The sequence below is a fragment of the Peromyscus leucopus genome, chromosome 1 (genome assembly GCF_004664715.2).
Source record: "Peromyscus leucopus breed LL Stock chromosome 1, UCI_PerLeu_2.1, whole genome shotgun sequence".
In the NCBI taxonomy this organism is placed as follows: Eukaryota; Metazoa; Chordata; class Mammalia; order Rodentia; family Cricetidae; genus Peromyscus; species Peromyscus leucopus.
This window is the reverse complement of record NC_051063.1, coordinates 180097839-180125528: the sequence shown is the minus strand read 5'-3', so window position 1 is coordinate 180125528 and position 27690 is coordinate 180097839. Positions and strand designations below refer to the sequence as shown.

At 41.6% G+C, this 27690-nt stretch overlaps 1 protein-coding gene across 2 annotated transcripts; it reads right to left on the bottom strand.

Annotated features, from left to right (window-relative positions):
• Nucleotides 1-16: 16 nt before the first annotated feature.
• LOC114703882 (vomeronasal type-2 receptor 26-like) lies at nucleotides 17-27415 on the bottom strand. Of its 2 annotated transcripts, none has more exons than XM_028884872.2 (6): nucleotides 27207-27415; nucleotides 17396-17687; nucleotides 10838-11635; nucleotides 8497-8736; nucleotides 3702-3825; nucleotides 17-915 (listed from the first exon to the last, which is right to left on the bottom strand). In XM_028884872.2, exons 1-6 carry the CDS (start codon nucleotides 27413-27415, stop codon nucleotides 17-19), a joined length of 2562 nt encoding a protein of 853 aa, XP_028740705.2. The 2 variants fall into 2 exon arrangements, with proteins under 2 accessions (XP_028740705.2, XP_037057995.1); XM_037202100.1 differs by having other exon boundaries at nucleotides 8527-8736.
• Between the last annotated feature and the right edge of the window lie 275 nt (nucleotides 27416-27690).

Below are 27690 nucleotides of genomic sequence, written 5' to 3'. Positions count from 1 at the left end.
GCCTCTCCTGCTGTGACTAGTGGCCTTGCCTGAGCCAGGCAGCAGTGTTCCTCTCTGGTTTGAGCAAGATGATGTAGCACTTGGGGATGAAGATGCCACCCAGAAGGCCAGCAGTGGAGGCCAGGATGGAGAAGATCTCTACAGCCACAGTGGACTTGCCCCGGGCACTGTGGTACAGGGGCAGGAAGGCTGTCCAGACACTGCAAAAGAGCAGCATGCTGAAGGTCAGGAACTTAGTCTCATTGAAGACATCTGGCAGGCCCCTGGCCAGAAAGGCCACAGAGAAGGTACCCACTGCCAGGAAACCCAAGTAGCCCAGCACACAGAAGAAGATGGTGCCAGAACCCTCCTGGCACTGGATGACAATGTGCTGGGGCTCCGAGACCATATCCCTGTCTGGGAATGGTGGGGAGGTGGCCAGCCAGACTCCACAAAGAACAACCTGCATGAAGGAAGCAATAAGGACCACTGAGGTGGAAGCCCCAGGGCTCAGGCATACCCGGATCCTGTCCCCTGGCCTGGTGACCCTGAAGGCCAGGACCACTGTGAGAGTCTTGGCCAGAACAGAGGACACAGCCACCGTGAACACCACAGCAAAGGTGGTCTGTCGGAGGAGGCATGTCAAGACACTGGGTCGCCCAAGGAACAGCAAGGCACACAGGGCACAGAGGCAAAGAGAGAGCAGGAGTAAGTAGCTGAGACTTCTGTTGTTTGCCCTGACCACAGGGCTGTCTCTGTGCTTCAGGAACACTCCCAGAACCAGTACAGCCAGACCAGCCAGGAAGAGTGCCACCAAAGCCAGCATGAATCCCAGAGGTTCCTCAAAGGCCAGGAAGATCTCTGTCCTGGGCAGGCAACGGTCTCTCATGTGGCTCGAGTACTGCTCCTTGGGGCACAGAAGACAGCTCTTCATGTCTATGGGAGACACACAGACACCATTTCTTTTCTTTTCTTTTCTTTTTTCTTTTGAAGGTGTTTTTTATTATTTTTTTAATTAAGAAATTTTCCAATCATCTTATATATCAGTCACAGATTCCCCTGTCCTCCTTCCTCCTACACCCAACCCCCTCCCCACCCTAAGACCTCCTACTAGGCAAGGTCTCCCAAGGGAAGTCAGCAGGGCCTGGCACATTCTGTTGAGGCAGTTCTAAGCCCCTCCTCCCTGTGCCAAAGCTGTGCAAAGTGACAGACATCATTTCTACAACACTATATGAACTGCACCAGCTCGAAAGGAAGTCATCCCAAGCACTAACTGCTCTTACAGCCTTTCCATCAAGTCATGTATTTATAAATTATTTCTGGTGATGAGGCAGATGGCTGATATTAGAGGCAGAGATACAGAGAAAAAAAATCACAGTATCTGTTTTATGTGAGGAGTCTTGTTTCTGTCTTCAAATAGTGTCTCATGTAACTCAGGCTGGCCTTGAACTTGTTGAGTTACAGAGGATGACCTTGAACTCCTAAGCCTTCTTCCATGTCCTCTCCAGTGCTGTGATTAGAGGCATGCACCACTATACCAAAATTGTGTGAGCTATGTATGTGCAGGTTTGTGTGTACACACATGTATGTAAGTGGATGCACATACTTGTCAAGATCAGAAATTATCATAGATATTATTTCTCAACCACTTCCCCTTCCTTATTTTTTTAATCTAACTTAGTTGTTTATTGTATGCATGTATGTTTGCATGGGCTCAGACATGCCAAGGTGTGCAAGTGGAGGTCAGTACAACTGTCTTGAATTTGGAGCTCACCTTCTTCCATGTGGGTCCCAGGTACTGAACTTACACTGTCAGGGTTGACAGTGAATACTTTAACTGATGAACCATTTCACCAGACTCTGAAGCTTAGTATTTTGTAATTCCTTACTTTATTTTACTTGTAGACTCTTTTGTCTATACCTATGTATGGAAATCATGTGCCTGCCTTGTGCCTGCATAACTCAGAATTTGCCATCAGTTCTCCTGAATCTGGAAGTACAGATGGTTGTGAACCACCATGGGGGTGTTCCTAACTGTTGAGGCACCACTTCAGCCCCCTTTTCACCTTAGGTTTTAAGAGAGGATCTCTCACTGAACCTGGCCATCACTGGGTTGACTATACTGGCAGACCAAAATCCCCACAGTCCCTCCTGTCTCTGCCTCCTGAGTGCTGAGACTAGAGGAATGTGCCACTACAACCTGTCTCCTCTGTGAGTTTTTAATGGTTCATTTATTTCCAATAGTAACAGTAACTGGTCAAATTAAAAAGGTTTAGCACTGAGCTGTGCCTCCAAAATTCATTTTTTTAGGTCCTGTCTCTAAGCACCTCAAAATGGGACATAATTTGCCATAAGTAAACTAGAGCTGATGTAATAAAGTTTAAATGGTGTCCTTAGTTTAGAATTAGTCCCTAATTCCAATGGGGCTGCTATCCTGTTAAGAACAGGGAATTGGGGCTGGGTGTGTCTGGAATGGCTTCAATCTCAGTACTTGAGGGACAGAGGCAGGTAGATTTCTATCAGTTTGGGGACAGACAGGTCAACATGAGGAGTGACAAGCCAGCCAGGGCTGTGGGTGAGATGGTGTCTCAAAATCAAACCACACACCAAAACCAAGAAGATACAACACACACACACACACACACACACGCACGCACGCACGCACGCACGCACGCACGCACGCACGCAAGCATGCACGCACGCACACACACACGCACACGCGCATGCAATGAAATGAGAGCACACAGTGAGGGGATGACTGTGTCAGGGCAAGAGTGAGGCCACACACAACACCAACCCTGATGATAACTTTGCTCTGCATTTCAAGCTTTCAGAATGGTGAAGGAATAAGTTCTGCAGCTCAAACACTATGGGATGTGGTGGTCTCCTGCCATTCAACCTCTGGAATGAACCCCACTAATACAGAGGAGTAAAAAAATCACAAAAGAACATCTACCAGGCAATTCCACTTACAAAGGTTTTAAAAGCAAATGAAATTCATCAGTGTGAGCAAAAGCCAGGGTTCCATTACAGGACTACTACAAGCTGGTAGAAGTAACTTATGCCTATTTCTTGTTTGGGGACCAAAGATATGTAGTGTTTGCTAGAGGAGAATTCATTATGCAGTCCAATGATGGTTCATACACTTATCTGTCTCATTAAAGCATTTACCTAAGAACAACTATAGGAGTAGAGTTCTCCTGGTATTCCACAGAAAATAAAAGACTGTGCAATATCTCAATGAGTGGATATGGTGGATTGATTGAAAATGACCCTCATAGACTCATATATTTGAATGTTTGCTTGATAATTGTTGGATTTGAAGGGAATGGATTTAGAGATGTAGCTTTGTTGGATGAGGAGTGTCAGAGGGGGGTGGCCTTTGAAAGATCAAACTCCCCCACCAGGCCCACTCTCCATCTCTCTGCCTTCCTGCCTGGTGCCTGTGAATCATAATGTAATCTTTCAACTATTAATGAAGTGCATGCATGCCTAATGAAGTGCCTGCATGCCTAATGCCAAGTTTCCAGCCATGACAGTCATGGGCTTGCACTTTAAAACTCTAAATGAGCCCCAAGTTGAATGCTTTTCTTTCAGAAGCTGCCTTGGTCATAGTGTCTCTTCACAGCAGTAGAACAGTAACAAAGACAATGGACAGATCCAAGAGGCTCACAGTGCCCTCTTGAACCCCCTCCCCAGATTCCAGCTCCACATGCCCTTACCTCTTTGGTCTGCAAACTGTCCCTCAGGGCAGGGACTGCAATCAAAACAGCAGTGTGGGGCTTCCAGCCTGGGCACTTGGCTGAACCCTGGAAGGCAGCTTTCACTGCAGACAGAGGTGGGAACCTAGTAACAGTGAGCATAGTGTCACCAGGGACTCTCCAGGAATACAGATGCTTGACTCAGCCTGAGAACCAGAACAGAACAGTTTCCTCACATAACTCTAGATGAGATAGATGACTGTCAGAAAAACACATGTCTGTCCCATCAGATGCCAGACTGGAGAGGTACCTTTGGATGTTATATAGGAATGACTACATCTGGCTTACTTGACTAAAGGATTCAAAAACATGGCTAAACAGTTTGGTATGTTGTCTTTCCAGTTTCTCTGGGACTCCTATATCAACAATTAAAGGTACTGGGACAGGAGAGAAGGCTTGGTGGTTAAAATTGCAGGCTGCTCTTCAAAAAGAGCAGGGTTGATTCCAAGCCCCCATATATCAATTCACACTGTAACTCCAGCTCTACAGGATCCAGTGTCCTCTCATGACCTGAACAGACACCAGGCACACACAACAGTACACAAAAATAGATGCAGGGAAAATTCCATTTATGCAAAAAAATCTTTGAAAAAGATTTTAAATATTGGCAGCCAATACAAAAATCCACAGCCCAATCATGATTTCCTTGATGCTCCTGGCTTTCAATTTCTTTCTCTGAAACTCTCCACAGCCTTGGAGCTGCTTGATGCACTCCACGTCTAACTCAGAAGACATGATGGTCTCTCTGACTTTTCTCCATCTACCTCGGTGAAGCTGTTAAGACCTGCAGTTTGACTGCAATGCAATTTTTATATTAAACACTAATAATAAAGTATTGTCCAGCTTCAATAAGAGAAAAATTTAAGTACTGACTCCCTCAACACACACACACACACACACACACACACACACACACACACACACACACACTTTCATACCACACTTAATCATCCTCTCCTTTACCTTGGACCTGCCAAGGATGACTCAGTTTTTCTTTGCAGAGCTCTACCTCCAGGTAAGGATTATGAAGATGGAAGTGTGGCATGCTGACATCACTGCCACAACAGAAGACAGCAGAAAACCCTCCCATGATCAAGGCCATTGAAAGGTTCTTCGAAGAAGTCCTTGGAACACATAGCATGTGTCTTCATGCTTGAAAAATCTAACAAAGGGAATCTCATTCTCATGTGGAAAGCCTTAAGGCCACCATGGACTGGAGATGCCACCAGAACAACGTTAGATAAAGTTGTAGAGGAGAGAACTCTATGCACACTGGTATTAGGCAGCTGAGGCATTTCTATGCACCACACTCCACACATAGACATAACTATCTCAACACTGCTTCTAATTGTGATACTAAATGTCAGGGCTTGACCTCAAATGTTTCCCAAAGTCTCCTGTGTGGACCACTGGTTACCTGACAGTGGGTCTTTAAAGAATGATTATTGGATCTTGATGCCTGAGGTGGTTTGAATGTAATTGGCCCCCATAAACTCATAAGGAGTGGCACTATCAGGAAATGTGGCTTTTTGGAGTAGTTGTAGCCTTGTTGGAGGAAGTGTGTCATCATGGGGGTGGGCTTTGGGGTATTATATATGCTAGACCATGCCCAGTGACCCAGTTCACTTCCTGTTGCCAGTAGGTCAAGATGTAGGACTTTCAGCTCCTTCTCCAGCATCATGTCTGCCTGCAAGCTACCATGCTGCACCAAGATGGTAATGGATTAAACCTCTGAAAATGTAAGCCACCCAGATTAAATGTTTTTCCTTTATAAGAGATGTCATGGTCATGGTGTCTCTTCACAACAATATAAAGCCTAAGACAGAAATTGATTACTGGGACTGGGGTATTGAAGTGATAGGCCTGATCATGTTATTGTTTGAATAAATATGGACCATGGGAAAGTCGATTAGAAAAGCAGTAGAAAGTTTTAAGTGGTGCTTGCTGGGCCATTCTAGTAGCAGCGGAGAGACCGAGGTGCTAAGTGTGATTAGATGAACAGTGGGCATTGCTCAAGAAGTTTCAGAAGAGAAGAATACTAATGCGTGGCCTAGAGATTTTTCTTGTGATAATTAGTTGAAGAGTGTGTTTGCTTTTTGCTCTTGTCCAAAGGGTCTGCCTGAGGCTAAAGTGAAGTGTGTTGGATTAATTTCGTTGGCAGAAGAAATTTCAATACAGCCAAATATAGACTGTGTTGTGTGGTTGTTAGTGTTAACTCTAAGAAAGATTTAAAATGAAAAGCAACAAACAGAGCAAGGAAAAATACAAAATGTAAAGTTTGAGGAGAAAAGGAACACCAGGAACTGGAATGGAGCTAAGTCCTGAGTTCAGGGTGATAAACAGATTAAGAAATGGAATAAAGGGATTGGTGACCACAGGGCAAGACCCCTCTCAGCTAAATTTCCAACTTGTGGAAAAGAATTAGAGAAAAACTTAAAGTCAGGTATGTGGTGCACACCTTTAGTCCCAGAAATCAGCAGGCAGATGCAGGTGGATCTCTGACTTTGAGGCCAGCCTAGTCTGCAGGTCCAGTTTCAGGACAGCCTAGGTTAAGCAGTGAAGAAAACCATCAAAAACAGAAAGCTGATGAAGATGTAATTGAATGAGAGGGCCATGTTCCAGTCCCAGTAAGCAACAGAACTTGGCAGTTTGGCTATATGGTTCTGGCTCTTAGGCTAGAAGAAAGGGGTTACAGAAATTGCCTCTGAAACTATGGAAAGCTGCTGAGGCAAGGCATGTGTCCTGGGAGTCCTTGAATGGAGGCCTAAAGAGGTCATTGCATGAAGCTTTGAAGATAAAGCCTGAATTGCCTTGAAGTCCCCAAGATTTTGGAAATGCCAGAGCCGTGGAACACCTGCTGTTGAGAGCTACTAACAGGGAGTGGAACCATCAAAAGAATGAGAAGCGTGTTGCAGTTAACATAGATGAAAGGAGTTGGAGTTTGAGGATCGTATTAACAACTGACATAAATATGCAGAGTTTAGAGTTTTCCCACCTGGTCATCTGTCCTGCTTTGGTCCACTATTTCCCCACTATGATACGTTTTATACATATGGAGCAATAATGTACATCCTGTGCCATTATATGTTGGAAGAATGTGATCTGTTTTTTGACTTTGATTTTATAGGGGATTACAGTTAAGAGACTGCATGAATCTCAGAAGAGACTCTGAACTTTGGACATTTAAACATTGTTTCAACTATGATAGACAGTGAGAACTTTGGAAATTAGACTCAATGCACTTGCATTATGATAATTTTACAAGCATAGAGTGGTAAGGAGTGAAATTTGGTGGTCTGAACATAATAGGCCTCTATAAGCTCATAGGAAGTGACACTATTAGGAGATGTGGCTTTGTTGGAGTAGGTGTGGCCTTGTTGGAGGAAGTGTGACATAGAGATGGACTTTAAGGTCTCATTTATGCTCAAGCCACACCCAGTGACCCAGTTCACTTCCTGTTGCCTACAGGTCAAGACATAGGACTCTTGGCTCCTTCTCCAGCACCAGTTCTGCCTGAATGCCACCATGTCCCATAAGGATGATAATGGACCAAATAAACCTGGGAAAATGTAAGCCACCTCATTAAATGCTTTTACTCAATGAGAGATACCGAGGTCATGATGTCTCCTCACAGCAATAGAAACCCTAAGCAAGACAATGCCTCTGACATAATCAATGGATTAATTCCTCAGTGGTTTAATAAACTGACTAATTATTCTATGCATTGGAAACAGAACATGGGATCTAGTTGGGGGTAATGGGACACCGTGGCTATGCACTGGTAAGATTTAACTTGTTTATCTATCTAACCTATCTGGCTCCCTACCTTCCCTACCTGTGCCCCATGAACAGAGCAACCTCTTCCACCACACATGCCTGCTGCCATGCATGACATACTGCCTCAAGCACACATACACACAAAGAAGTGGATACATCTGAACTTGGATATCTCAAACCAGGAGACAATTAAAACTTTTCCTCACTTCAAACTGTGTCTCAGGTATTTTTCATAGTGGGTGAAAAAATATTAACACAACAAGTACACTGAGTGTCTGTTGATCCCATGTCCCAGATGGACCATGGGAAGATTTTAAATTAATGTGTCACTATCGTCCTCATCTCAGAGCAGGTCCTGAACACAGACACTAAAAATACTTCCAAAGGAGCACCAGCTGCAGATACTCATTCTATTTTGTATGTCTTTTATGTTCTCCCCAACCTTATTTTTATATGTGTATATGGTGTAAATATTTGTATGTGCACTTGTACATCCATGTGGGTTCATGTTCTTAAATGACAAATATATGTGGAAGACCAAGGTTAAAGTTGGGAATCATCCTTAACTTCTTTTCCACTGTATTCATTAAGGCAGAGGCTCAAAGTAAAACCCAGACTTCACTGATATGGCTCGTCTTATTAGCAAGTTTGCTTTATGCATCTCCTTGTCTCCACCTTCCAAGACTGAAATTACAGGTGAGCCACACTGCCCATTCATCGTGTACAAGTGTCCTGGAGATTCAAAGTCTGGTTCTTATACCTACATACAAATACTTTAACCACTGAGCCATCTCCCAATACCAGCTTTTATATTTTCATTTTTGTTTGTGAATCAAGATCATGCAAGATCTCTTAGGAGGTAAACAGCATAGCCAGCTATCCCTGACTGGAGCAATCTAGGGCTACATCTATTTCATGCAAAAATGGAGATGAGGAATCCTAGACTTGGATTTTCCCTCTGATTTTAACAGACTCGGACAAGAGTCATCTCTGCATTCAGGCAACTCACATGAATATCCTCCATCAAATGGAACTTCATTTTGTTCCCCAAAGAGACTTGAGGGTCTATCATGCCTACATGGACCAAGTGAAATACACCCTCAGGGGTCTTCTGCCCTTGGAGAATGTCAAATTTTGTCACCAAATCTCCATTAGCATCAAATATAATTTCATTTCCATCAGGAGTCTTGAAGTGTACCTTCCTGAGGGCTTGAAGCAGCTGAAAACAGAAGGGAGACATTGTACACTAGCTAGGGCAGGTCTGGAGTGTTGTCGAAAATAGCACATACCATTCACCTGTGCAATGATACAGAGTCACTTCAACCATGGACTGGTCCCATTGGGCATGGGGAAGATCAAGGACCTGTGATATTTTCAGGGACTCACAAATATGTTTTAGCTTTAATAAAGTAATAATACATAATGTTTTAATCAAGATAATTTTTAAACCTAGTATGGTGTGTGTGTGTGTGTGTGTGTGTGTGTGTGTGTGTGTGTGTAGCTCACTCATATTGAGTAATCCAGAGAACAACTCTCAGGAATGTTCTCTCCTGCTGCCATGAGGGACTCAGAATCCAACTTATGCTTGGAGACAAGTGCCTTTACCCAATGAGCCACCTCAACAGCCTTAAAATTCAACCCAAAAACATGACAATGTGGTTTCTGCTCCAGGGTCTCTTTTGGCTGTGTACTACTGTCCTCAGTTTTCCCATCACACTCAGTAGACTCCAAATCCTAGCAGGACTTCCGCAGACTGGCTCCAGATCACCTAGACCACCCATTCACTCCAAACAGTCTCCCATTATGCATCATTCCCACCCATAATGCTCTTCTTTGCCTCCATTCTAGGGTCTTGACACATGCTAACCCTGCCATCTGCAATGCAACACTTCTAGCCATGGTGAGACTTCTCACCCTCTTGTCTAAAACTCAGATATTTCCATACAAAGACAACTTTTCCTGCCTTTCACTTCACTTCACCAGCTCCTCACTCAACTTACTTTATATCTTCATCATAGAGTATACACAGACATTTCAACACTCACATATTTTAATTTTGTGGCAGAATCTTGCTTTGTAATCCAAGTTTGCCTCAATATCCTGTGTGCTAGGATGACAGGCATGGGCCTCCAAGCCTGGCTTCCTGTAAATTTTAGTCTGTCACCCACAGCCAAAATGCCAACAACTATCACTCTCCTTCTGGTTTACAACTATATGGATCTTCACCAGGCACATAGAGGAAATTCAGGTCATCCGAGTTTCGGTAATGAAACCATACCCCCTCCTTGGCTATGATTCTCACTGTTTATCTCATCAGTGAGCAACATGTCTTCCAGGGGGCCTCTTACACATCATGACTTTTGCTAACATGAGTGCCTTGGATGAGATAAACAGATATATAGATTGATAGATTGATAGATAGATGATGATGAAGATAGATAGATAGATAGATAGATAGATAGATAGATAGATAGATAGATGACGAATGGATAGACAGACAGACCAGACAAATTTAAAGACAAATAAAGACTCAGGGCAAAATGGCCAAAATAGATAAATGTATGAAAATATCAATATTCCTAAAATAGAAAAATAAATAAGGGCTTAGGAGATGGCTCCATGATTAAAAAACAAGTCAGAAATGCTTGAGAATCAGCCTTCAAATATACAGAATGCATGTAAATGTCAGGTGAATGTGGCAGCCAATCTCTACTTACATCCTCAGAAGGTGGAGACAGGAGATGCCCAGAACAAGGTGGCTAGCAAGACTCGACACATCAACACGTTCTGAGTTTGAGTAAAAGACTCTGCCCCAAAGCAAGATAGAAGAGGATTGAAAGGTCTCATCATCCTAGACCTTCCCACATATTGTACATATGAGTGTGCTCCCCATCACATGTGTCTCCATGCTCACACACATGTTCCTACATACATGTACCATATATCAAAAAATAAAAAATAAATAAATGGCATTGGATATCTGTTAAAAATTCTGATTTTGCAGCATGCCTATGCTAAAAGTCATCCACTGTTTACCAAAGCTTAAATTTGTGACACTAAACAATCTATTTACTGTTATGTGAAATATTAATTTTACTAGGCATCCTGTATTTGCAAAGTTAGGGAAGCCACAGGGACAGAACTCATCTGAGATCACACACATAGCATGGAATCCTTGTCCATTGTTCCTTCTAAGATGCCTCTCAGTTGCAAGTAGGAGGCATCCTTGCTGAAGCATGCAGTCAGCTTCACCTCTATACCCTAGTTGTCCTCTTCCCCAAACATACCTGAATCACCCACTCCACACATGCCTCTCTCACCTGCCAGGGCTGGAAGTCCTGAGAGTCTGTAACTTTCCCATGCTGGTGCCCATGGGTTATCATGTCTTGCAGGGCATGTGCAATGCTGTAGACAGCTGTGTAAGCATCATCAATTTTACTCACTTCTGCAAAAGGGTACTGCTTGCTTTTCAGACTCTCATTCCCTGAGCACAACTGGACACCCTCTGTCACTGTGCTGCTCTGGTGGGGCCATGTACAATCAAAGGTGAACTCCCAGAACTTCTTTATAAACATGTCTTCTGGGGTCTGGCTGGGGCGCAGGTTAGCAAGGAACTCAGGGAAGCCAATTGCCCTGCTGCTGTGATACAGAAGGCCAAATGTGCTGTACAATACCTTGGAAATGCCTGGAATGGTGATGGTGAGCACCATGTGAAGAATGTTCTTGCTGACCCAGATCTGGCCTGAGACAGGGACATCCAGTAAGCCATACAGGATGAGCTGGAAATTTGCATTGCTTAGGAAAACCAGAACAACCCTGGCTGTGGATTTTTGCATCTTCTGGACAATGTCTTCAATCTTCTCCAGGGACTCATGGGAAGGAACATGGAGGATGACCTCAATGCACACACCAGCTGTACTCAGCTCCTGAGTGGCCAGAGAGCTGGCCTGCTGCCCAAAGTCATCATCATGGGCCAGAATGATCACCCAGGACCACTGAAAGTGAATTATCAACTGAGTCACTGCAAGGCAGGATGTGAGGTCACTAGTCACTGTTCGCAGGAAAGATGGGAACTGGATCTTGTCACTGAGGATGGGTAGTGAGGCTGAGTAACTTACCTGTCAAGGAAGAGCAAGGTAATAGCAAAATGGATGAGATCTGGACTTAAGCATGGGCTGATTGTCTGGTTTAAATAGGGGAAGGAAGAGGATGGACACATGCTTCTGCAGTTAAGAGCCCTTATTGTTTTTGGAGAATACCCAAGTTCATTTCCTAGCACCCATATCAGAGGGCTCACATTGTCCTGTAACTCAGCTCCAGGAAATCTGATACCCTCTTCTGGCTTCCTCCTGCATCTGTAGCACAGACTCACACAGACATATACATACACATGAATGTGTATTAAATTTTAAAACTTAAATAATTTTCAGGGAAGGACTTGAGCATCCTGATTTGAGAATTGTGCTGGTTCTATAAGCAACTGTGTGCCCCTCACTGGCTGATCATTCCTGACACAGCCCTGTGACTTCTGCAATGAAGCCCGGAACCATAGCTTTACCTCCTCTGCTCTCAACATCTGTCCTTCACCTGCCCCCTAATATTTCATTCTTGCACCTCAGCTTGGATTGGTCTGACTCTCTGCTTTGCAACCAACTGTTATATTCTTCTTTTGTAATTTCGTGTGTGTGTGTGTGTGTGTGTGTGTGTGTGTGTGTGTGTGTGTGTTGTAGTTTGTGGTGAGATAGTACATGTATAGAGGTCAGAAGACAAATTGTGGGAACCGGGTCTCTTCTTCCACCATGTCGATCACAGAGGCCAAATCTCACATCATCATGCTTGGCTAGCAGCTTTACCCCATCAGCCATCTCACTGTCACTGATATGAAACAATCAGTTCATGGTAGGAACCAACCTGCAAGAATAACAATCAGCTCTTATAACACCACCATTGTGAGATTTTCCAGTTTTCAGACAAATAGGATTCTGATTTGACATGTTGTCAAGGAAGAGATGGTACCATGTTCTCAAAAGAGAGAGTTCTTGGAGATGTGACAAGTAGGGAACCTATGTCTGTGTTGTTTTAAGGGGCAGAGAATGTGGCTGCACAGCCTCAGGGTGTGAATGCAAACCCTTCTCCTGCCTCTACAAGATCTGTAAAAGTTTTATTGTCTTAACACAGAGGCCCTAGCATCATGTTGCTTCATATGGAGGGATAAGGCTGACTCAATCTCATGCAGGTGGTCCTGCCAGGCTCTCCAATAAAATAGAAGATATCCAGTTCAGTTTGATTACAAACAATGATCATTTTTATAAACATATCCAATTACACACACATTTTTAACTAATGACAAGTTATAGTTTAATGGAAATATTAAGAATAAAGTTTGACTATAAATAATTCATTGTCTCATTGATATTCAAATATTTACTCTTTTCCATGCATGAATGTTTTGATTGTATGTATGATTGTGCATCACATGTGTGTCTGGTGCCCTTGGAAGACAGAAGGAGTACTATTGCTGGAAATGGAGTTACACATAACTGTGAGTCACCATGTAGGTGCTGGGAATTGAATTTGGATCCACTAGAAGAGCAGCCAGTGAGTACTCTTAACCTCTGAAACATCTCTACAGTTCCTGAAATTCAAATTCAACTAAATCTTATCGGGCAGCCCAACAAGTTCAAAAACTAGAAGTTCTTAAGGTATGTTCAATACATCAAGTTTCTGCTCTGGTCATGCTATTTCACAGCACTTAGGAATCACAAAAAAAGGAACAAGAGTTCCAGGCTGCCTGGATTACATGGAGAATTATCTCAACACACACACACACACATACACACACACACACACACACACACACACACACACACACACATACACATACACACACACACAACACCAATGACATAAATGTTGTGTATGTCATCATACCCAGAGTAAGAAATGAGGTTTCTAATCATTAAAATATCCCTAAATGAGATGGAATGGAGACATGCCTCAGAAGTTAAAAGCACTGGCTGCAAAATCATAAGGATAGGAGCTCAGATCCCAGTACCCACATAACAAATTGGGCATCCCTTTAATGGCTGTAACCTCAGCTCCAAAAAGGGTGCACGTAGGAGGCTAGATGGAACTTACTTGCTTCCACCCTAGCCAAGGAAACATGGGCCCTAGGTTAATGGAGAGATTCTACCTCAAAATGATAGGTAGAGATTGACGAAGCAGGCCACTAGATGGCCTCTAATGGCCTCCACACCTATGCAGAGCTTCATACACTTGCACACAAACACACACACACACAGACACATGAATGCACATAGATGTAGAGAGAGAGAAAGACACAGAGAGAGAGAGAGAGAGAGAGAGAGAGAGAGAGAGAGAGAGAAGCATACACTCATGGAAACACATACACATACATTGATTATTCCATAATTTCAAAAAAAATAATTCTGCCTTACAGCAGGGCATGGTGAAACATACCTATAATGTAACATTTGGGAGGCTGAGGCATGAGAATGTAAATGCAATTTCATGGCCAGCATGTTCTACATAATTAGTTCTAAACCACCTAGGTCTTTAGAGTAAGACTCTGTGTCTCAAGAAACAAAATTACAAACTATAGAAACCTCAACTTCAGAAGCACTTTAGTGAGAATGTGCACTAAAGTGGTGATAGGTAAGTCCTTGGATACAGTTCTGTGGATTATACAATCCATTTTCAAAGGACAGAGGAAAGCCCATCTTACAAAAAAAAATTAACAAATGTGAGACATTCAAAGAGACTGGAATTTACTCAAATTTAGAGACTTCATAGCAAAAAGCAAATGGATTTAAATCAGAATCTTCATACAATACTTATGTTAATGTAAAGCATGAATATATACATTTGTGTATGTATGTATACATGTGTGTATGTGTGTATATTTATACACACATACACACACACACACACACACACACACACACATATATATATATATATATATATATATATATATATATATATATATATATATAGAGAGAGAGAGAGAGAGAGAGAGGGGGGGGGGTCTCAACTGGCCTCAATCTCAGTATAGCTAAGGATAGCATGGCACACTGGATCCTCCTGTTTCCACCTTCCAACTGCTATATTACAGGGACACTAGAGTTTAGAACCTGGGCCTTGTGTGTGCTAGGCAAGTGCTCTAGCAACAGAGCCACATACCAGCCCCTGAAGTGACTATTATGGTTTGAATCTGCAATGTTACCAGAAGGTTCACATGTTGGGGACATAGTTCCCAGCCAATGGGCTGTGGGAAGTGATAGAATCCAAAGGGCTCTGACCTGATCAATGGTTAGTCCTTTAATGGTGTTATACTGGTGGCATTTTATAGACCACATGGAAAATAGAAGGGAGGAACAAGATCTCTGGAGCTGTGTCCTGGTGGATGTAGTGTGTCTCCCACACCCTATGTCTCTGCTTCCTGACCACTGGGTTGTCTGTCCCACTACACACTTCTGCCATGAAGCTCTGGATTACCACAGGCCCACAAACAATAACATCAAATCACAAAAGTGTGAAACTTCAGAAACTAAGCAAGAATAAATCTTTCCTCTCTTAAGCTGTTTCTCTCAGGTATGTCTGTCACAGCAAGGAAAAGCTAATTAACATTTTAATGGTTGATTAAATAGTTCAACAGAATTGCCATTTGACCCAGCAATTCTATCTACATTCCTATGATAACCAAAATTATATGGACAGAAAAAATCCTATACTCAAATATTCATAGAAACAGCACACATGAGGGCCCCAAAGAGGAACCAGTTCTAGTAGTGATTGCTCATTGGTGTGAGAGAAATACCTGACAAGAAGCAATTTTAATGAAGAAGGGTAGCTTTAGGCTCAGGGATTAAAAAAGTACAAGCCATGTGACAGTGTACACATATCAGCAGATGGTTCCGTGGAGGTAGATATGGACTTGGGAATTCTCATTCTTCAGGAGCAGGAAGCAAAGAACATACAGGAAGTGGGACCATAGTATTAAACCCTAAGGCCCATCCATGTGCACTGACCATGTTCCTCAAGGTTGCATAACCTTATAATACAGGCCCACAGTTTGGGGTGAGGGCTAAGTCTTCAAACACATGAACGTATTTCATAATCAAAGGTATATGAACTGATAAGTGGATAAGCAAAACATGGCCTTTGCATACAAGTTGTTATAATTATTAATAGGGAAAGAAATGCTGCTCTTGTTACAACATGGATGAACCTTGGAGACATGCTCAGTGAAAGAGGCCAGGCCAGATAGCTGCTGAGACTGTGATTTAGTCATCTGAAAGGACCAAAATGGTCAAATCCATAGAGACAGAAAGGAGAATAGAGGTTGTCTCTGGGTAGGAATAATGGGATGTGGTACCAATGGGCTTGAAGGGGTTAGCCTCTTACAGGAAGATGAAAACATTCTTAAATCAATTGTGGTAATCACGCTAAGATAAAAGTCATTGAATTCTTCACCTTAAATGGAGAAATTATTCTCAACTCACCTCTTAAACCTATGAACTGAAGAGATAATTGTCATATATGGCCAACCTTGAGGGAATGACACTGATGACTGGGTTACCGGGAACATCCAGGGGGTAGATGGGAGCAAGTGGCATGAGCCCAACTGCCTAGACTCAAATCCCAGCTCTAGTACCTACAGCCAGGAGAGCTTACTCTTAAGTTGTGCTTTTGGTTTTGTTGGTTGCTTTGTTTTCTCTGTGGACTGGGAAGATGTCTCTGCAGGTAAAGGTGTTTGACACCAAGCCTGGAAACCTGAGTTTAATCCCCAGAACCAACATACTAGAAGAAAGGAACTGACTCTTAAAAGTTGTCTTCTGACATAAAGATGAGCAGAACAGTACTGATGTTGGGTAAACACACACACACACACACACACACACACACACACACTATTAATAATAATAATAATAATAAATATGTAGAAATGGTACAGTAGCTAGCAGTCCATACTACTCTTTCAGAAGATCTAGGTTCAATTCTGAGAATCTCATGGCAGCTAAAAACCATCTGAAACTCCGGTTCTAGGAAATCCAATGCCCTCTTCAAATTTCTATGGACTCTAGGCACACATGTAATACATATGTATACATAAAACCAAAACACACATACATAAAAAATAAAAATAAGTAAATCGTTTAGCTCTATAGCCCATTTCTTAGAGCTCCAGGAGGCCAATTGGCAAGAAAGAGGAGGAACAAATAGCCAAACTAGTAGAAACACATGAACTATGACCCAATAGCTGAGGAGCCCCCAACTGGATCAGGCCCTCTGGATAAGTGAGACAGTTGATTAGCTTGAACTGTTTGGGAGGCATCCAGGCAGTGGGACCGGGACCTGTACTTAGTGCATGAGCTGGCTGTTTGGAACCTGGGGCCTATGCAGGGAAACTTTGCTCAGACTGGGAGGGGACTGGACCTGCCTGGACTGAATCTACCAGGTTGAGCTGAATCCACAGGGGAGACCTTGCCCTGGAGGAGATGGGAATGGGGGATGTCTGGGGGAAAGGGCGGGGAGGTGGGAGTAGGGAGGACGGAGGAATCCATGGCTGATATGTAAAATTAAATCAAATTATAAATTAAAAAATAAATAAATAATAAGTAAACCATTAAAGAATTTTTTAAAAGGATTGTCAGTTTCCTCATCAATGAGAGGGAGGATAGTTCTCTCCAACATTTCCACACTTGTAGGAGAACCATGTTGGACATGGAGAATATTTGCAGGGAGACTGGCTCCACAGTAGAGCTGCTCACTACTGTGACCATCACCATCGTTTTCACTATCATCATTAAGGGACTGCACTACATTTAGGAAGGAAGAAGGCTTGAGCAACTCACCTGGGGAAACTTGTACAGTCCCAGAAGTCTGGCCATGGAGACAGACAGGGATGACCGCGTGTCCCCAACTAAGGCAGCCTGAGGAGAGCCATGCTGGCATGTATAGTTGGGGATGGGCTCCTCCTGCCTCGTGAGAAAGCTCATTGTCTCATGGAGGGCTCCATGCACTGAGTCCCCAGAGTTTCGAATAGAGAAGCCCAGGGTCACATTGGGTAACAAGTAAGCACTCCTATTAATCTCCTCGATGGCAAAGACAAAACTCTGGGCCACCCGGTAGCCCCAGTTGGAAACTCTGAGGGAAAGAGAAGCCCACATTCATCATTCATGATGGGGTAAATGGAACAAGAATAAACACAGTGACTCAAGGGATACATGTAAAACCTACATCTCCACAAATACTTGTACACAGATGTGCAGATAAACACAGTTTAGAACGCATAAAGGGAAGCCAGAGGGACTGTGGAGACAGTAATCAGAGGGGCAGTTTCAGAAGACAGGAGGGATAAGTGAAGATGTATTAAATAATCTGGTGTGGTAGAACACTTATTAATCCCAGCATTCAGGATACAGAGGCAGGTGGATCTTCCTGAGTTAGAGACCAGCATGGATTACATAGCCAGACTCAGCTACCAAATGTACATAAAGAAACTCTGTGTTATGAAAACAAAGTAAAAATCTATTGCATTGTATGGCTGGTTACAATTTATAGTAACTAACATCTATTTCAGAAGTACTGAATCCAAGACCCAGAATACAGGGAGAATAGATGTGAAATGCTGCCATTAGGACATGACTCAGACATTGCAGACCTGTGAGCCTGTCAGCAGCCAATCATGCACTGGAAAATTCCTTGTGTGGCCCTACTCTTCCCTGCTGAACTATTGTCAACTAATGTATTTTGTGAAGAAGACACTCATTGTCTTCAGTCATGTACCCAATAGGTGAACCCACAAACTCCAAGGACAGTTCCAAACCTACAACCACAGAGATAGCCCTGGTCACAGCCTGGTGGTGGTGGCACACACCTTTAATCCCTGAACAGGGAAGCCTGAGGCAGGTGAATCTTCTTGGGTTCAAGACCAGCCAGGTGTCAAACGTGAGTTCTTGAATAGCTAGGGCTACCAGAGAAATCTTGTCTGAAAAAAACAAAAAAAAGAAAAACAAAATAAGAATAAAAATCAATGGTCAATGAAACAAAAAGCCATGAATGTGGGTAAGGGACCTGTATAGAGGAGGAAGGAAGGGCAAGTGTGAAAGGAAGGTAAGAAAGGCAGGGGGGTGAGAATTAAACAAAATGCATATTATAAACATAGGAAAGCAACAAAAAATGCAATAAAATTTTCAAACATATACATACACAGAACACTAAACTAACTCAACAGGTCACATTGATGTATTGATATATTTGTTTGCATATTTATGCAACTAAATAATTAAAGAATAAAGTGCCATGAACTGACACATGGGACGTGTTGAAAGGAGAAGAGGGAGTTATATATGTGCATACACAAATATGGGGCTGTTCAGACAAAAAGACTCTGTTTAACCCTGGCTAGCCTGGACATCACAGAGATCCACCTACCTCTGAATCTTGAGTGCTGGGATTAAAGAAAATGCCGCCACATGCAGCTGATGTTGGTGTAATTTTTCTAGTTGTTAATGTTGAGAGTAGATTTTTTTTGTTTTGATGCAGAGTCTCCACAACACCCAGTCTGACCTCACACTCACTATTTAGCCAAAAATGACCCCAATCATCTTCTGTATATGTGTATGCATGCATGTACAAGACAGAAGACTTCTAGCATTGTCTTCAAGCATGGGGTGTGTGTGTGTGTGTGTGTGTGTGTGTGTGTGTGTGTGTGTGTCAGAGTTAGTATGTGTGTGCATGGGTATATCGCCGAGGGGGGTAAAGGCTGATGGGATGTCAGGATATCTTTCACAATTGCTTCTCCACCTTTAAAAAACATTATTCTGTGTGCATGTGTGTATATGATGTGTCAGCAGACCAAAACATGCAACAACATATGGAGGTCAGGAAACACCTTTTGAGTCAGTTCTCTCCTTCCTCATTTATGTGGGTTTCAGAGAGGGCTTAGTTCATCTATGAAGCTTGCATGCCAAGCACTTTACCCCATAAGGTATCTCAAGGGCCCCTCTTCACCTTATTTTGTGAGACAGGTTATATCACTGAATCTGGACCTCATCCATTCAGTAAGACTGGCCAGCTAGTGACCTTTGAAATCTGCCTGTCTCACTGTTGCTAACCAGGGTTACAGATTCTCAACATGCTGGGCTCACCATGTGAAAACATGGGTGCTAGAAATTCAATCTCAGGTCTTCAGGCTTACACAGCAGACAAGTCAACAACACAGAAATTTCCCCAGAACCTAAGAGCTTCACTTACAGATTCGCCTGTCTCCAATTCCCAGGTTGGATTTTAAATATTCACATCACCAAAACATAAGTATGCAAAGTGGTGGGTTTGTTGGTGAGTTAATGAAATATTCTATATTGTAAATGCTCATTAAATACATCTTTGTACCCAAAACACACATATAATTACTATGCATTTTCTTAAAATACAACATGGGATCCAGGTATAGTGGCACACATTTGTGAGTCCAGAAATCAGCTTATGGAGGCAGGAAGATAGTGAGTTCTAGGCTAACATCATCTACACAGTAAGACCTTCTCTCAAAAAACCTCAAGGATAAGTCATTGTGGCCACTGTGTTGTCCCCCACTTATAATCCTGAGTGTCAGGGCTAGTATGAACTCCACAAGGAGTTCCAAACTAGTCAGAGAACAAAGTAGGATACTGTCTCAAAAAAAAGTAATATAAATGATGATAAAAGTGAAAAATCAGTAGTGAAAATTTTTTGTATATGTAGCTTTTTATAAAATGATGGTATACAGAGCCGGCCAGCACCAGATTGGACTAAGAGATTGCAGCTATTCTCTAAGACAGAGCCCACAATCGCCAATTGGACCAAGAGCTGTTCTTTGAGACAAAGAATCCATCAACACCGAATAGACCAAGAGCTCCCACTAGACCAAGAATATCAATCAGACCAAGAGATGCTCCCTAAGACACACACACTGCTAAGACCAAGTGGAGAAAGAGATGGGGTAGACGCCAGTGTAAAAATATACTCAACAACATAAAAACCAATATTGCTCTATCAGAGCCTACATCAGCAAGACCTGAACATCCCAACACAGAAGAAATCGATCTTAAAAAGAACTTTAATAAGATGATAGAGATGTTTAAAGAGGAAATGAAAAATTCCCTTAAAGAATTAGAGGAAAAGTCAAACAAAAAATTGGAAGAAATCAGTAAATCCCTTAAAGAAAGCCAAGAGAAAGCAATTGAACAGGTGAGAGAAACAGTTCAATATTTGAAAAACAAAATTGAAATAAATAAGAAATAAACTGAGGAACTGATGGAAGTGGAAAATTTGAGTAAATGAACAGGAACTATAGATGCAAGCATAACCAACAGAATGCAAGAGATGGAAGAGAGAATCTCTGACATTGAAGGTACAATAGAGGAAATAGATTCATCAAAAAAAAAACCACTAAAGCCAACAAAGTTGTAACCCAAAATGTCCAGGAAATTTGGGACACCATGAAAACACCAAACCTAAGAATAATAGGAATAAAAGAAGGAGAAGAATACCAACTCAATGGCACAGAAAATATATTCAATGAAATCATAGAAGAAAATTTTCCCAACCTAAAGAAGGAAATGCCTATAAAGATACATGAAGCTTACAGACCAACAAATAGACTGGATCCAAAAAAAGTCCCCTCACCACATAATAATCAAACCACAGAATAAAGAAAAATATTAAGAGATGCAAAGGAAAAAAGGCCAAGAAACATGAATATAAAGGCAGATCCATAAGAATAACACCTGATTTCTCAATAGTGAATCTAAAAGCCAGAATGTCCTGGACAGACAATATATAGACAATAGGAGACCATGGATGCCAAATATTATACCCAGCAAAACTGTCAATCAGCATAGATTTAGTAAACAAAATATTCCATGATAAAACCACATTTAAACAATATCTTTCCACAAATCCAGCCCTATAATTTCTATAGAATTGAGAATGTCTCAATTCTATAGAAAGCACTAGAAAGAAAAATCCAACAAATACCAGAGAAGGGAAACATATAACATTACCACCAAAAAATAACAGGAATTCACAATAACTTGTTATTAATATCCTTTAATATCAATGGTCTCAACTCATCTATAAAAAGACACAAGCTAACAGAATGAATATGAAAACAAGATCCATCCTTCCACTGCATAAAAAAACACACCTCAACTTCAAAGACAGACACTACTTCAGAATAAAAGGCTGGGAAAAGACTTTCCAATCAAGTGGATTTAAGAAGCAAGCTGGTGTAGCTATTCTAATATCTAATAAAATAGACTTCAAACTAAAATCAATCGAAAGAGATCAGGAAGGACATTACATATTTATCACAGGGAAAATCCGACAAAATAAAGACTCAATTCTAAATATTTATGCCCCAAATACAAGGGCACCCACATTTGTAAAAGAAATGTTACAAAAGCAAAAACCACCTATCAAACTTCATACACTAGTAGTGGGCACTTCAACACCCCACTCTCACCAATAAACAGCTCTACCAGACAGAAACTTAACAGAGAAATAAGGGAACTAACAGACATTATGACTCAAATGGACTTAATAGATACCTACAGAATATTCCACCCAAACACAAAAGAATATACCTTCTTCTCAGCACCCCACATATCCTTCTCTAAAACTGACCACATGCTTTGTCACAAAGCAAATCCCAACAGATACAAAAATTTGGAATAACCTCATGTGTCTTATCCGACTACCATGGAACAAAGTTACATTTCAACAACAACAAAAATTACAGAAAGCCTACAATCTCATGGAAACTAAATAATGCCTAATTGAATCACCAATGTGTCAAGGACAAATAAAGAAAGAAATTAAAGATTTCCTAAAATTCAATGAAAACAAATGTACAACACACCCAAACTTATGGGAAACCATGAAAGCAGTGCTAAGAGGGAAATTCATAGCACTAAATGTCCACATAAAGAAGTTGGAGAAATCTAATACTAGTGACTTAACAGTACACCTGAAAGCTCTAGAATAAAAAGAAGCAAACTCACCCAGGAGAAACAAAGGCAAGGAAATAATCGAATTGAGGGCTGAAATCAATAAAATAGAAATAAAGAGAACAATACAAAAAATCAATGAAACAAAGAGTTGGTTCTTTGAGAAAATCAACAAGATAGACAAGACCTTATCCAAACTAACCAAACAGCAGAGAGAAAGCATTCAAATTAACAAAATCAGAAATGAAAAGGGGGCATAACAACAGACAATGAGGAAATCCAGAGAATCATAAGGTTGTACTTCAAAAACCTGTACTCCATGAAATTGGAAAAATCTGAAAAAAGTGGATATTTTTTCTGAATAGGTATCACATAACAAAGTTAAATCAAGACCACATAAACTATTTAAATAGACCAATAACCCCTAAGGAAATAGAAACAGTCATTAAAATTCTCTCAATGAAAAAAAATGCCCAGGACCAGATAGTTTCAGCACAGAAGTCTACCAGATTTTCAAAGAAGAGCTAATACCAATACTCTTCAGATTGTTCCACACAATAGAAACAGAAGAACATTACCAAACTCTTTTTATGAGGCTACAGTTATCCTGATACCCAAACCACACAAAGATGCAACAAAGAAAGAGAACTACAGACTAATGTCCCTCATGAACACTGATGCAAAAATACTCAATAAAATACTGGTTAACCAAGTCCAGGAACACATCAAAAAAATTATCCACCATGACCAAGTAGGCTTCATCCCATGGAGGCAAGGATGGTTCAACATACAAAAATCTGTCAATGTAATACACCATATAAACAAACTGAAAGAAAAAAACACATGATCATCTCATTAAATGCTGAAAAAGCCTTCAACAATATCCAATACCCCTTCATTGCAAAGGTTCTAGATAGATCAGGAATACAAGGAACATACCTAAACATAATAAAGGCAATTTACAGCAAGCCAACAGCAACAACCAAGTTAAATGGAGAGAAACTCAAAGCAATTCCACTAAAATCCGGAACAAGACAAGGCAGTCCACTCTCCCCATCCTTACTCAATATAGTAGTTGAAGTTCTAGCTAGAGCAATAAGACAACAAAAGGCGACCAAGGGGATACAAATTGGAAATGAAGAATTCAAACTTTCACTATTTACAGACGATATGATAGTATACATTAGTGACCAAAAAAAATCTACCAGGGCACTCCTACAGCTGATAAACTCCTTCAGTAAGGTGGCAGGATACAAGATTAATTAAAAAAAATCAGTATCCCTCCTACATATAAATGATAAATGGGCTGAGAAAGAAACCAAAGAAACATCACCCTTTACAATAGCCACAAATAATATAAAATATCTTCAGGTAACTCTAACTAAGCAAGTAAACTGACCTGTATGATAAGAATTTAAGTCTCTGAAGAAAGAAATCGAAGAAGATATCAGAAAATGGAAAGATCACCCATGCTCATGGATAGGTAGGATTAACATATTAAAAATGGCAAGCTTACCAAAAGCAATGTACAGATTCAATGCAATACCCATCAAAATACCAACACAATTCTTCACAGACTTGGAAAAAACAAAACTTAACTTTATATGGAAAAACAAAAAACCTAGGATAGCTAAAATAAACCTGTATAATAAAGCAACCACTGGAGGTATCACCATCCCTGACCTCAAGCTCTACTATAGAGCTAGAGTAATAAAAACAGCTTGGTGCTTGCATAAATACCAAGATGTGGACCAATGGAATCAAACTGAAGACCCTGACATTAATGTACACACCTATGAATATATGATTTTCGACAAAGAGGCCAAAACTGTACAATGGAAAAAAGAAAACATATTCAACAAATGGTGCTGGCATAACTTGATGTCAATATACAGAAGACTGTAAATAGATCCATATCTGTCACCATGCAAGTGGATCAAAGACCTCAACATAAATCCAGTTACACTGAACTTGATAGAAGAGAAAAAAAGGAAGTAGTCTTGAATGCATAGGCACAGGAGACCACTTACTAAATAAAACAACAGTAGCACAGACACTGAGAGAAACAATTAACAAATGGGACCTCCTGAAACTGAGAAGCATTTGTAGAGCAAAGGACACAGTAAATAAGACAAAACAACAGCCTACAGAATGGGAAAAGATCTTCACCAACCCCACATCTGACAAAGGGCTGATCTCCAAAATATATGAGGAACTCAAAAAGCTAGACTTCAAAATACTGAACATTCCAATTTAAAAAAAATGGGCTACAGAGCTTAACAGAGAATTCTCAACAGAAGAATCTCAAATGGCTGAAAGACATTTAAGGAATTACTCAACATCCTTAGTCATCAGGGTAATGCAAATCAAAACAACTCTGAGATACCATGTTACACCTGTCATAATGACTAAGATCAAAAACACTGAAGACAGCTTATGTTGGAGATGATGTGGAGCAAGGGGAACAACCCTCCATTGCTGGTGGGAATGCAAACTTGTACAGCCACTTTGGAAATCAGTATGGCAGTTTCTCAGAAAATTGAGAATAAGTCTTCTTCAAGACCCAGCTATATAACTCTTGGGCATATACCCAAGGAATGTTCAATCTTACCACAAGGACACATGCTCAACTATATTCATATCAGCATTATTTGTAATAGCAAGAACCTAGATAACCCTCAACTGAAGAATGCATAAAGAAAATGTGGTACATATACACAATGAAATACTACTCAGCAGTAAAAAAAAAAAAACCACAATGATATCATGAAATTTGCAGGCAAATGGATGGAACTAGAAAATATCATCCTGAGTGAGGTAATCCAGACTCATAAATACAAACATAGTATATACTCACTCATAAGTGGATATTAGATATAAGACAAGGGATAAACAAACTACATCCCACAGCTCCAGAGAAGCTAACTAACAAGGAGGGACGCTAAGAGAGACACATAGATATCCCAGGGAAAGAGAAATAGATGAAATCTACATGAGCAAACTGGGAGTGGGGGGGTGATAATGGAGGGTAAAGAATGGGGGATGACAACATAAGGAAATGGGTGGATCAAGCTGGAACAGGAACAGATTGGGAGAGCAAGGAAAGGGATACCATGATAAATGAAGACATCATGGGAATAGGAAAAGGCAGAGTGCTGGGGAAGCACTCAGGAATCCACAAGGATGAGCCCACCTTGGACTACTGGCAATGACTGAGAAGGTAACCTGGTCTGGTCTACTCTGGTGACCGGTCTAGTGAATACCCTGTCATCATAGAACCTTTATCCAGTGATTGATGGAAGCAGATGCACGGCACCAGGCTGAGCTCAGGAATCCAAGTGAATGCAGAGAGGAGGGATTCTGTGGGCAGGGGATGTCAAGATCATGACAGAAAAATGTGCAGAGGTGACCAGCCACACTATTGGAAACCCATGAACTGTGGACTAATATCCATGGAACCACCATAGGACTAGACTAGGCCCTCTGAATATGGGAGACTGTTGTTGAGTGCGAACTGTTTCGGGGACACCAGGCAGAGGTATCAGGATCTACTCCCTGGTGCATGGGTAGGCTTTTAGGAGCCCAGTGCCTAGGGTGTGACACCTTGAACAGTCTTGGTGCAGCTGGGAGGGGCTGGGAACTGCCTCAGCTGAGTGTGCCAGGCTCTGCTGACTCCCCATGGGAGACCTTGATATGGAAAATATGGGAATGGGGGGGGGTGGCCTGGGAGGGAAGGCTAGGGGATGGGAAGAGGGAAGAGGTGGGAATCTGTGGTTGGTGTGTAAAGTAAATAGAAAATGTCTTAATAAAAATGAAAAGAAAAAACAAAAAATGTTGGTACTTAGTTTAGAAAACTCTCTTACCAACTCTTTATGACTCAGGTCTCATTACATACCACATTCTTGCCTGTAACTAATAATGCTCCTGCCTCAGCTTCCTGAAGGTAGGAGTGCAGCCATATGCCCTATGCTCAGTCATTGTAGCAATTAAAAAGCAATAAAGCTAAATACGAACATAAAAAAACAAATAATATCCCAAATGATAGTTTAGAATACTACTGTGTGCAACAGTGTCTTGGAAAAGCTGGGGGAAAAATATCCTAAAGTGGGAATGTGGATGGCTCAGGTCATAAGTTTGATCTCCAGCACCTAAGAAACTGAGTTGGTGATATGATTCAATCATCTCAGCACTCAGAAGGTAGAGGCAGGGGCATCAGAAATGCAAGGTCATCTTTGACTACCTAGTGAATTAGAGGCTTAGGAGGCTTAGAAAAAATAAAAAGCAAAAGGAATATAATACAGAAGAATCAGGGGAGGCTGATAAATAATGAAAAATCTATTATTTACACATTAAAGCACTCAACAACCACACCTACCTAGACACCACTTTAGGAACCAAGGATATACAAAAGAATCAAGAATCGCCCCTGACCTTTGGAGCACATACATTACAGCCAGTACTTGAGCAGCCTATATTTCAGTCTGGTACAAATAAGAAAGACAGACACACAGAGGTGATATAAAAGGAGAAAAACAGAGGTACTGCAAGTATACACAGAGAAAAGTGGTGGCCATCTATATGAGACTATAAGAATCATCCCTTATCAAAGACTTCACACAAGCTTGTAAAGCTGCTTCTGGATTTTAGAGATTCCTATCCCACACCCAGCTCTTACCTTGAAGCCACAAGTCCAGATGGTGGGGCAGTGAAGTCAGACAGGTTACCAATAGAGAGGTAAAAGATGGAGAAGCTGCCCCCCACTATTACATCTCCAGGACGATCAAAACGAGGCCTCTGACTTGGAAACAGCCAGGTTCTTGGTGCAGAAAAGGTAGACCCAGAGAGACAGCCAAAGAGAACAGGAAGGAGAGTACACAGCCACATGCCTGCTGGGGGCCAGGCAGTCAGTGACAGGACAGCCCCACATAGGGCAGTGGCTAGCAGTGAAGGGGGCTTTTATCTGGGAGACTGGCCTTGATCAAGGACCTCAGGCTAAGACCACACTGGGATCCTGGGCTTTTAGGCTGTGGGGAGAATATTGATTGTGAGGTGGTGGAGGTGGGTGGCCACTAAATCCCAGAGACGTGAAAAGTTTTATCCCCTTCTCCTGAGGCTTCATGGCCTCTCTGCATTCAAGGTCACAGCTCTGAGCATCATCT